Source organism: Dermacentor albipictus, chromosome 1 (genome assembly GCF_038994185.2).
Source record: "Dermacentor albipictus isolate Rhodes 1998 colony chromosome 1, USDA_Dalb.pri_finalv2, whole genome shotgun sequence".
NCBI classification, from domain to species: Eukaryota; Metazoa; Arthropoda; class Arachnida; order Ixodida; family Ixodidae; genus Dermacentor; species Dermacentor albipictus.
This window is the reverse complement of record NC_091821.1, coordinates 96,022,602-96,035,018: the sequence shown is the minus strand read 5'-3', so window position 1 is coordinate 96,035,018 and position 12,417 is coordinate 96,022,602. Positions and strand designations below refer to the sequence as shown.

Sequence of the window (12,417 nt, the reverse complement as noted above, 5' to 3'; positions counted from 1 at the left end):
TTGGTTCATTTGAACCTGTATGCTATTATGCACCACCGAATGCCGGTCAACTCGGAGGCATTTGTCCCTGTGCTAGTTCACACTCAGTGCATTTGTGCTCAGGAACGCGGGGTAGCACTGCAAAGGTAATGACAAATGAGTGAGGCAAAAGCTGTGCTAGTACCCAACCAAAACGAAATGATTGTGTGCTGTTCGCTATGAGCACTGCTAAGAAGAAAACCGCTGGAACATTGTCTTTTCTTTTCCTCACATTCTGTACCACACACATGCAGCCTGCAGCATAGCACATGCAACAAGCCCCTTGTGCTTCTTCAGTCTGACCTACATAACTGACTCACTGTGGTCAAAACACATTACTTTGAAAATTTTTGCAACCACAGAATAATATACATATATATACAGGGTGTCTCACACAACTTGAGCAAGGATTTTGAAAATGAGAGGTGCGTCGGAAGTGAATTGAACCGAACGCATACTATTCGCAATAGTCTATAGTAACTTGGACATTTTTTTTTGCTTTCTCCATAACTCACTAATTAATTAAGTTTAATTACCCAACTTCTTGATTATTGGCTGAGGACCCCAAGCATGATACGTAGGCTTGTAGAGCACCTTCAGAAACCACCGATCGAGTTGTTTGCTTTACGATACGTCTCACATAGTTATTTTTTCCGGGTTCCAAAGAAAGCCAGCAAAATATGAAAAAAGCCACATGACGGAGCATTTAGCAGTGGTGTTGTGCGTTTGGTGAACAAGGTCGTCTGCATCGTGACTGCTAATGAGGAAGCGGCAGGGCTTTCTTTATCTCATCTGATGGGAGACGACGTGGTTCACCGAACGCACATTTTTCGAACTCCCTAGGCCAGGGAAACGTCTGAGAAATCGTCCAGCTGGAAAAAATAGATGCATGCCAATTACTGTCCTTAAGGGCTCAAACAACCACAGGCACATTCGAAAACGCTCTGAAGGCCTGTCAGTACACGTATTAGGCATATCAGTGCTCATACTGTGACAGGAGATACCGGGTGCATGAGTGTATAATTAAGGAATACATACTGTGTCCCGTGGCAATAGCCCCTTCCCAAGCTTGTTATGCTTCACTGCAATACTTCTGCGTATGCTTCAGATCAGAATCAGAATCAGAATCAGTTTTATTCATGACAAAATGATGATAATTACAACATATGTATATACAGAAGGAGGTCCCGTAGTTAGAAACTGAAATGGGACCTCCTGTGCATGATGACTAGAATTAATAATACATACAATAATGGCAACATGAAAAATTTACAAACAAAGGTTTTAAGAGACAAGGCATAAATGAACAGAAAAGCAGCATATGCAAGTATTAAGCAAAAAACAAGGCTTCGACTTAGTCAACAAAAGGTGAAAAAAATAGCTAAAAGAAAGAAAGTGAAATAATATATATATACACATATATATATGCCGGAAGGAAATCAAGAGACAAAGAGAAAGTTAATAATACAACTCATACTATACTCAAATGGGAAAGTCAGAGGAAGTTAAAAGAAAATGCTTAAGTTCAGTACGAAATCTGTGAGCTTTGAACAATTTTAAAGGGAATGGTAATGTATTCCACAGAGATAATGCTGAAAAGTGTAGTGATTGCTTACCATAGTTGGTGCGAACTAAGGGCAAAATGAAGTTAATATCTTCAGCAAATCTAGTATTATTAGTATTAGTAAGGGATGTCTTCGGTATGATGATTACTGGAATATCATTGTTTAATGCCCTAAAAATAAATATGGCCAGGTTATATTTAACAAGGTCAGTCACATTCAAAATATAATGTGCATGTAACAGCCGAGTTGCGCTAATGCTACGAGGTGAAAATGTTATTAGCCGAATAGCTCGATTCTGAATGACTTGCAACGAAGTTAGGTGACTGTTATAAGTGTTTCCCCATGATTCAATGTTATAGTTAATATGAGAATGAACAAAAGCATAATAAAGCGACATGAGAGTAGAAAATGAGAAATATGGTCGTGCTTTGATTAAAACGCGTATCCCGTATGCCATTTTCTTTTTAACATTAGCAATGTGAAGGTGAAATTTGAGATGGCGGTCAAATTCCACACCTAAATAGGTGCAATGATCAACTGCATTGATTAGGTGATTGTTGATTGAAATAGACTGAAGGAGCTCCGGCGATCGCTGATGTGAGGCAAAAACGACAAAATTAGTCTTATTATGGTTAATCTGTAGCTTATTAAGTTCACACCATGTGGAAATTTTCACGAGATCTTCATTGAGCTCGCGTGTTAGTGTTGATATACAATTGTTAGAGCTAAATATAGTAGTATCATCTGCGTACAGAATACACTTCGATGAGGAGAGGCAACTGGGCAGATCATTAATATAAATTAGGAAAAGTAGAGGACCTAATATGGACCCCTGTGGTACTCCAATGTTAGTAGTAGCTTCTTTAGAGTAGTACCCAGAAATATTAACGACTTGTTTTCTATCTAGTAAGTAGCTGCGGATTAGAAGTAGAGGCGGACCAGTTATTCCGATGGCTTCAAGTTTAGCACAAAGAATTGTGTGATTAATTGAGTCGAAGGCCTTCGATAGGTCAACGAATATAGAGGCTGCAAATTTACCTTCATCAATTGCTTTTTTGAGATAATCAGTAAGAGATATAAGTGCCAGATTAGTTGAAAAGCCTGAACGAAAGCCGAACTGAAAAGGGGAAAGAATACTAAATTTGTCTAAATATTTTGTTAAACGTTTTTCGATAAGTTTTTCAATAACTTTATTAAAAAATGGAAGAATGCAAATGGGTTTATAATTCCGTGTAAGCGTGCGATCACCTTTTTTGAAAATGGGAATGACTCGACCACGTTTGAGTTCACGTGGAAAAACACCGGTTTTAAAAATTAGGTTAATGATAGCTGAGAGGACGTTAGCGATATGTTCCGCGATCATTTTAATGTGGTAAGAATTAATATTATCTAGGCCAGCACTAGTGGCTTTAAGGGTTTTAATTACTAAGATTACTTCATCAGGTTCATGAGAGTGGCTTGTTGGGCTAGTTGGTACATAGTTATGCTAGGAGAATGCCAGCAAACTTTAGAGCAGGAAAAAATCGAGAGGCAGACATAGACAAAGCCACCTTCCTGTCTCTTTGTCTATGTCTGCCTCTCGATTTTTTCCTGCTCTAAAGTTTGCTGGCATTCTCCTAGCATAACTTCATCAGGTGTTGTTGGAAAAAGGAAAAATGAGTGAGGTAAGCGCTTAAAGGACATGTTGCAGCATGAATCAGAATCAGAAGTGCTATTGAAGAAAGCGTCACAAAATGCATTTGCAATATCAAGCGGATTAATGTACTCCATGTCATTGTGAATGATGCTCGAAATGACTTTCTGAGAGTTATGGTTTAAAAAGGTGTTGACTATTTCCCACTTTTTCCTAGTGTTATTACCACATTCTATAATTTTTTGTTCGTTATAATTCCTCTTCGCATTTCTAAGCTTTGCAGAAAGAAAGTTAGAAAATTTTTTGTAACGGGCAAGTAGTTTAGTATTGAAAGGTTGCTTCTTTGTTTTTTTATATAAATTTTCACGAGACCGCATAGCTTTCAGAAGGCTCTCTGTAAGCCATGGATTTTGTGGCAATGATACTTTTTTTCTGCATTTTATTTTATGAGAGTGGGAGTTGAAATGCGATGAAAGTGTGGTTAAAAATTGCGAAAAACATTTTTGAGGTTCATTAGACGACATAACTTCTGACCAGTCAGTTTCAGTTACACTTGCAAGGAACATCTCTCTGTCAAGTACAACTTTGTAGAATGACGTGTTAGATAAGGCTGAGTGATTGCGCAGGCGTAGAACGATAGGATAGTGATCGGTAATATCGATGGTAACAATTCCAGCCTCAGGTGGATCTGTTAAGTTCGATAATGCATGATCAATTAAGGTACCATCAGCAACGTTAGGACAACGAGTAGGGAGGGAAATTAAACATTCATATCCAAAACTGTGGAAAATGCTTGAATAACTAGAAGAATTAGATGAATTGGTATCTAAGAGGTTAATGTTGATATCGCCCATGATTATTGCATTACAATTAGCGTATGATATTTTTTCCATGGTTAGATCAAGCGCACTACAGAAGTGAGTAACTAAAGAAGAAGGTGAGCGATAAATGCAGCCAAACACTAAGTTCTTGTTGCCTATACTGAAGACGGGGGAATCAAATTCAACAAACACAGATTCACAGTTAGTAATATTCAACTCCAAATCTGGCCGTTGTTTATATGGAATGTTAGATGAGACAAATATAGCTGAACCACCGTGATTACTAATTTCTCTGTGAGAATACTCAGAAGTGTATGAGTTAAAGCAGAATAGGTCCTTGTCATCATTACTAAGCCAGGTTTCAGACACACATATTATTGAAAAGGTATTGTTAAGTGTCGAAAACAGGTTCTCAAAATCATCAAAATGCTTGCGGAGACTTCTAGCATTGAAGTGAATAATTGAATGGTAGTCGCGTGACATGAATTTATTCAGCGCAGATGCTGACAGGTAAGAATCCATGGTGGATGGTAATGATATTAAGAGTCAGAATACAGGCAGTTAGTTGAAAACAGAAAGGTCGGACTCATCAGCAATGCGACAAACACGGCTTTCATTTGTCTTTCTGGCCTTAATCTGACAATTATCCGTCCACAGGTGCTTCCAGTTATTGGCTTTCTTTAGCACTAGCGCTTTGGAAAAGAGTGCCTTATTTTGTGGTGACAAGTGGTCATTAACAAATATGGGAAAGTTGTTGTCATATTTGCCGATGTCATTCAGGCAGAGCCTTGCCTTTCGTGCCTTGCCGATAAACTCATTCTTTTTCGTTCGAGAACAGAATCTTGCAATTAAGTTTTTCTTACCCTTATCTTTAGTAGCGACTCGGTGAACAACATCGATATCAGCAGAAGTTACGGGACAACCAATTTTCCTGCCCACTGTCTCCAAAACTGCAACACAGTCCTCGCCCTGTGTACAAGGGATACCCCTGATCTCGATGTTGTTAATGCGAGAGTACTGGTCAAGCTCGGAGACCCTGCGGGAAAGTGAACAGTTTTCCATTTTGAGGGCTTTATTTTCTGCCACGAGTGAGGCCTTTTCACCGTGCAGCTTGTCAACCAGATCGTTCAGAAACTTAAGACTGGACTCAAGGCTGTCCACGTGCTTTTTTAGCTCCAGCACGTCAACGCCAGATGTCTTCATGTGAACGAAAATCTTCTCAACAATGCGATCAGTCATATGATCCGATTGATTAAGAAGTCTTGTTTCCAGTTCATCGATTCTCTTAGCGAGCTCAGCACAGGTGGGCATGTCTAACAACACTAAAAAAAACACTGAAAAACCTAATGCAAAGATACAAGTAGCATAAAACAGTTCTTGGCAGCAGCGTCAGTAACAGGAGAATAACAAAAACGACAGATGCTGTCGTAACCAACCTGTAGAAGTAGAAACGAATGCGTGAGCAGATGCGCAAGCACTGCCGCTGCTGCCAAGACTGGTCGACAGCAGACGAAGGTGGCCTTTATGTAGCGATGCCGGGAGAACCGAGCACCGCCTGGTGGTCTTCTGTGAAGATGCTGCTTGACAAGATAGCTTCCTTGATGGCACGTGCAGTCGAGCCAGCCGTAATCGGGTGGTCTTCAGAGAAGAACTTGCTTAACAAGATGGCCTGTAGAAGTAGAAACGAATGCGTGAGCAGATGCGCAAGCACTGCCGCTGCTGCCAAGACTGGTCGACAGCAGACGAAGGTGGCCTTTATGTAGCGATGCCGGGAGAACCGAGCACCGCCTGGTGGTCTTCTGTGAAGATGCTGCTTGACAAGATAGCTTCCTTGATGGCACGTGCAGTCGAGCCAGCCGTAATCGGGTGGTCTTCAGAGAAGAACTTGCTTAACAAGATGGCCTGTAGAAGTAGAAACGAATGCGTGAGCAGATGCGCAAGCACTGCCGCTGCTGCCAAGACAGTAACATTTCTGTACAAAGGCGAAGCTGACTTTCGGGAAACAACATTATACAACGCACCGTGCTTTCCAATTCTAGGCCAATCGCGAGGACCTCCTAGGCGGAGTCGGTGCCATTGCTGAGAGAAGCGAATTCTTTCGGGAGAAGCGAATGCAGAAACAGCGAATGCAGAGAAGCGAATTCGGCAGAAAGCTTAATAGCGAATGTCAAGCAGTTTGGTCTAGTGTTGCCGCAGTGGTGGCTACAGCTGCCAGCGGATCTGCGTGCGAGAGCGCCAGGTTGAAGCGGCGAGGTAATCAACACGGCAGTGGTGGTGGCTTTGATAAATGCGGTTTCGGACCTGTGGTTGCGGCAAGAAGTCCGGAAAACGGACTGCGAAGGATTCTTGCATCTTGCATCTTGCATCGGGAAACAACATTATACAACGCACCGTGCTTTCCAATTCTAGGCCAATCGCGAGGACCTCCTAGGCGGAGTCGGTGCCATTGCTGAGAGAAGCGAATTCTTTCGGGAGAAGCGAATGCAGAAACAGCGAATGCAGAGAAGCGAATTCGGCAGAAAGCTTAATAGCGAATGTCAAGCAGTTTGGTCTAGCGTTGCCGCAGTGGTGGCTACAGCTGCCAGCGGATCTGCGTGCGAGAGCGCCGGGTTGAAGCGGCGAGGTAATCAACACGGCAGTGGTGGTGGCTTTGATAAATGCGGTTTCGGACCTGTGGTCACGGCAAGAAGTCCGGAAAACGGACTGCGAAGGATTCTTGCATCTAAAATTTCAGACTTTCTGACACATTGACTTTATGGGTACATGGTGGTGCTGCGAAGCCGTCTTGATTATCGGGCATCCAGAAAGCGGTAGCTGACTGGCAACTGGCAACTCCTCCAGCCAACGAAAGGGCGTCAAAGACGATTCATTACGATTACTGTCTGTTACTCGAGCCAGAATTACTGCAACTTTCGACCCTTTCAATAAAATTACAGCTAATTTTCCCTGATAGAGGCACAAATTCCCTGAGTTATCCCCGAGTTTTTCCAGACTACTCAATATCCCTGAGAATTCCTGGTTTTCCCGGTTGGTAGACACCTTGCAAACACCCTGGTAGACGCTGCAAAGCCTTCAGTATAAGCACAAAACACCCTTGCACACAGTTATACAAGCTATTATATGAGCTTCGTTTGTGCCCAAAAGGGTTCCACCTCAGCTCTCTAGGAAACTGAAATTAGTAACACAGACTAACTGGGGTTGCAATGGTTGTGAATAGTGCAAACCTTTAGTTTTTATTTATAACTTCAGAAAAGAGCTCAAGTTTGCTCAAGTTAAAGGTATAAATCTTACTGCGAAGTGAATCAGTTAAAGTAGAACAGAAAGTTGGGCAAGTTCCCACAGATTCATATTCTTGAGAAATTCAGCAAACACGAGTGACAAGAGCACAACAGGAAGGAACAGGATGGAACAGGAACAAAAGGTTTGTGCATGTGTTCCTTCCTTTTGTGCTTTTGTCACTCATGCGTGCTGAGCTGCACACGAAAATCACTGGTAGAAATAAGAAAATTTAAAAACATCACTAACCGAGGTCAATGGGCCCTTCTTTCAGACCATCCAGTTCATAGAGGCGGCTGTCAATTGGCACATAGCCAATGAAGTGATAAACATCATCATCCTTTGAGCTTTGCTTTATATCAAACTCAAACATCTGCTGCCTGTTGCAAACAAACAAGACTGTCCATCACACAACAGCCCACACAATTTTAAGAGACCAAAAAGGAATTAAGAAAATATCTAGACATGACATAAACAAACTGCGGCAGTTAGAAGACATAAAGGCTAAACTTGGAATTAAGTAAACAGAACTTATACCCCTGTCACACGGTCATTCGAAAGTCTTTTGAACAAAAAGACTTCTCCTGAAAAGGAGTTTCACCCACAGACACACGACAGGGAGTGATCTCTTTTTCAGAGGCGGTCTTTTTTAGAAACGGAGTTCGTCTATCTCTTTTACAGTTGAAAAGGAGTAGCCTCGAAACCAGCGGGTGCCAGCGATTATTATATATTAAAAAAAAAAAAAGCAAATGTGCATTTTTCTGTGGCCTAGGCTCATCGTAAAAAATTATTTTATGTCTCACAGAAGGTGCACAAAACCCAGCAATGCTCATTTTCTTCTGTACTCTCGTAAGCAGGTCGAGCGGGTTGCGAATGTCACGCGATGGCGCTTACAGAGGCGTGCCGCACGGGCGAGAAAAATCACGCGCAGCATTGTGAGCATCGATGGCCAATGCCACTGACGAAACAGCCCTGGGTGCACGCAAAAAGCACCCTATAGTGGGAACGCTGCAGCCAACGCAATAAAAAAAAGCCCAATGTTGCCAGGCAAGTTTGTGCACTTCACTAAGTCCTGCAAACACTCTTTAAAGTACAAGAATAAATCTTTGCTACGTTTCTTAATCTGGCTTTGTTAAACTTATTTGAAAAACGTCTAATGCAACAACTTTTTACTTATATTTCGAGATCACTTTCATTTGCCCGATTTTGTTGCCAGCGCCACACGCTTTTGGTAGCGTGTCCAGAAGGAAACACTAAAAAGAGATCGCCATTGCTGTGTGTCTGCTGTGCAACGCCTCTTCATTAAAAAGCCATTGCTGTTCAGAGATAAAAATAGTTCAGACAGTATATGTTAAATATACTAGTAACTTGGTTATATATTTTGAGGATGACTATAAGGCCGTAATGCCTGGTGTCTTTCAAGCCCCTTTACCACTTTATATGAATACTTAAATAGTAGTCTTGCAAATTAAGCATTCCTAATGTGGAGCTTACCTTGAAAAGCTGTTGTGCACTTCTCGTATAACGTCAGAGTTGCTCAAGGTAAGGCCTTTCATCTGTAAATATGGTAACGGTCATATCACAACTGGCACCAAGGTTACCACTTTGCAGGATACAGTGATCTGATGAGGGGGGAGGGATCACATTCCAACATCATTCAGGCTATGAAAGCAGACATTGGGGAGAGCTCTGGATTAATCTTGATTACCTGGAGTTATTAAATACACATTCAAATAGCACTGCATGAGAGTTTTCCCATAGTGCCCCCACAGGCATCAGGCCACAATTTCCTTGTGATTCGTTACTATGTGCTCAGCAGCAGAACACCATTATTTACCCATCAAATGTGTTTATTTTAGCTATACAAACTATTCCTCTTTGGCAAGGCTTTTATTTTATGTGAAAACCATTTTTGGTGGTACCACAGAGCATTTCCTGACAGCAATATGTCGCACAGCTCATTTATGCTAAGGCTCCCTTTGGCAAGTATGCGGGTTGTTCATATCATTCATATACAGGGTCCTGATTATTTGGTTGCGCGTGTTCAAAAAAATATTTTGCACTGACCGCTGCACTGTTCTTGCTCAAATTTTGCAGAACAATCGAATTTTGTTGTCAGCTTCGTTTAGTACAACACTTGGCACGAGTAGTCGCCTGTTTTTTAAGACAAAAATGAGAAACTGCTTTCGTCTATAAGAAAAATGGCATCTGAAAAGCCGGCCCTGGCACAGACTTATGTCGCCGCCTGCTGGCAGCAGCAGGAAGGAGCTGCCGCTTTGTAAGCGGCCAATTTCAAGATCAGGGTGTCTAGCAAGTTGACATTTCCAAATTCCCTGAGTTTTCTAGGTTTTCCCTGGGTGTCTTTGCACAATTCCCTTAGTGATGCAGAACTATCTTTTATGTCAAAACGGCCTGAAAGCATATTGCCCAATGCTGTCACTCTCTAGTAAGCATATGAAAAAAATTTAAACAAAAAACGACTTAATCCAATTTGAATACTAAGCAGTAGTGTTTATGTTCTTCAAAAATAGAATAGAAGGGAGGGGTTAAAGAATGCACAGCAGATAAAATGTCTTCGAAAAAAAAAAATAGAAAATGGAGTCGGACATTCTCAAATACAAATAAAAAGGAGATGCATACTGAAGTATATATTTTCGAATATGAGCTATTTCTATCAACTGATAGCAAGCTCAGTGGTATGAAGCCCGAACTTTGTCACAATTGAGATTCTCTCTCAACAGCTCGTAAGCCAACTTCAACTGTCCCGACATACTCGCAACCCCGGCATGACGCCTTAGTGCTGTGTTTCACTGCTTTAAAGAGTTTATTTTGGTTTGGATGAGGGACACTTGCATCTTGGCATCAGCCAACACTTTGTTTTTTGAGCTCAAGCTCCTTCAAAACAGCCGCAGCACGCTTCCTTTCCCATTCATTCCTCAATGCGTAGGTCCTTTCTGTTCTTGTCCTCTTTCCGCCACTCGTTCGCCCCACGGACAATTTGAAGCATCTTCTTGATCAGTTGCACAGTCCACGTCCGATTTTTCAAACTCCCTAGGGGCCACGAAAATGTCCGAAAAATTGGCGAGTGGGGAAAAATAAATGCATGTACTAATTTACTGCCCTTAGGGGCTCAAACCACCACAGGCACATTCAAAAACGCTCTGAAGGCCTGTAGGTACACATATTAGGCATACCGGTGCTCGTACTGTGACAGGAAATACCGGGCGCACGCATGTATAACTAAGAAATACATACCGTGTCCCGTGGCAATAGGCCCTTCCCACGCTTGTTATGCTTCACTGCAATACTTTTGTGTATGCTTCACCAAGTAAGATTTCTGCATCGAGGCGAAGCTGACTTTCGGGAACCGGCATTACGCAACGCACCATGCTTTCCAAGCTTCTAAGCCAATCGCGGGGACCAAAGAGTCCGTGCCATTGCTTACAGCAGGGAGTTTTTTCAATGAAAAACACGGCATCTAACGGCAAGAAGCTTTATAGCGAACGTCGAAGCAGTTAGGCCTAACGTTGCCGCAGTAGTGGCTACGGCTGCCAGCGGATTTGTGTGCGAGAGCGCCGGTTTGAGGCGGTGAGGTAATCAAATGGCAGCGGTGGTGACTTTGATTAATGCTGTTTCAGATCTGCAGTCACGGCAAAACGTCCGGAAAATCGGATGGCAAAGAGTTCTTGCGTCCGAAAATTTCAGACATTCTGATACATTGACTCTATGGAATACGTGGTGGCAGTGCCCTGAAGCCGTCCAAATTATCGGGAATCTGGGAAGTTGGTCGTTGACTGTCCACTGGCAACTCCTCCAGCCGACGACAGGGCGTCGAAGACGACTCATTACAATTCCTGTCTGTACTCGAGCCAGCATTACCGCAACTTTCGACCCTTTCAATAAAATTACAGCTAGTTTTCCCTGAGTTTTTCCAGACTACTCAAAATCCCTGAGCATTCCCAGTTTTCCCGGCTTTCCCGGTTGGTATACACCCTGAAGATGCCATTTCGTCTGCAAAGCAGCTCCTCCCTGCTGCCGCCGACAGGCAGTGACACAAGTGTGTGCCAGAACCAGCTTTTCAGATGCCATTTTTCCCATAGGTGAAAACAGTTTGTCATTTTTGTCTTAAAACAGGCGACTACTTGTGCCGAGTGTTATATTAAATGAAGCCAATCACAATTGCGATCATTCTGCAAAATTTAAGCAAGAACAGTGCAGCGGTCAGTGCAAAATACTTTTTTTTGAACATGCACAACTAAATATTCAGAACCCTGTACGTTACATCAATACTCTGGTATATTAAAGGAGTACTGACACAAAAATTTGAAGCCGAGTTAACGTGCGAGATGGATATATAGGTGGGCATACACACACTGTCTGCAACATATAAACAGCGAATACGGCTTAGAACATATTTAAAATCAATTTCAAAGTAGCGTGCGCGCAGCCAAGCACAAAATACAGCACCTCGCGACATCTACATTAAGGCAGGAGTGTAAACAAGCAAGAAAACACTACGTTACGAGTTTGCGCTGCCATTGGGGCGGGCCCTGTGAGCAAGTTTCTCGCAGCTCCGATAGCCTGATGTTCTTTTTTTTATTATTATTTTTTTAAATTATTGTTATAACTTTTAGAAAAAAACACTATCTTCAAGCAAAAAGAAACAAAATTGTATGTCCAACTAAAATCTACAAGAAATATCTCTGCACACTTCAGAATGCATCTTAAAAATGATAGTTGACAAAAAGGTACTGTTTGTTAAACTTGGAAAAGTGTATGTAGGTGTGTGTATTATATATATATATATATATATATATATATATATATATATATATATATATATATATATATATATATATATATTATTAATTTTGCTTTCACACTTGCATTTTGTTGCCAAAGGCAAAGCATGAAGCGCATTTGCGTGATGTGCAGCAGGGTATCCCAGTGATATGTCCAAGCAGATTAGCATCCTGGATAGAAATGCTCAATACATTGAAGCAAGTGAAGGTCAAAAGCGTGGCAGTTTGGGCTAGTTGGTATGTCATGACTTTTTAGGCTTGTAGCGCAGCTCGGAAGAGCAAAAAAGGAAGGAGGTAGGGGT

At 41.9% G+C, this 12,417-nt stretch overlaps 1 protein-coding gene across 2 annotated transcripts in view; it reads right to left on the bottom strand.

Moving 5' to 3' along the window:
- The window catches only part of Uch-L5 (ubiquitin carboxy-terminal hydrolase L5), a 54,147-nt gene that overhangs the window by 26,552 nt on the left and 15,178 nt on the right, over nucleotides 1-12,417 (bottom strand). For both annotated transcript variants that reach the window (XM_065432836.2, XM_065432835.2), the window contains exons 5-6: nucleotides 8,808-8,869; nucleotides 7,563-7,693 (exon numbers count right to left, since the gene is read on the bottom strand). In XM_065432836.2, coding sequence (XP_065288908.1) covers nucleotides 7,563-7,693; nucleotides 8,808-8,869 — 193 coding nt within the window. The remainder of the gene's footprint in view (nucleotides 1-7,562; nucleotides 7,694-8,807; nucleotides 8,870-12,417) is intronic.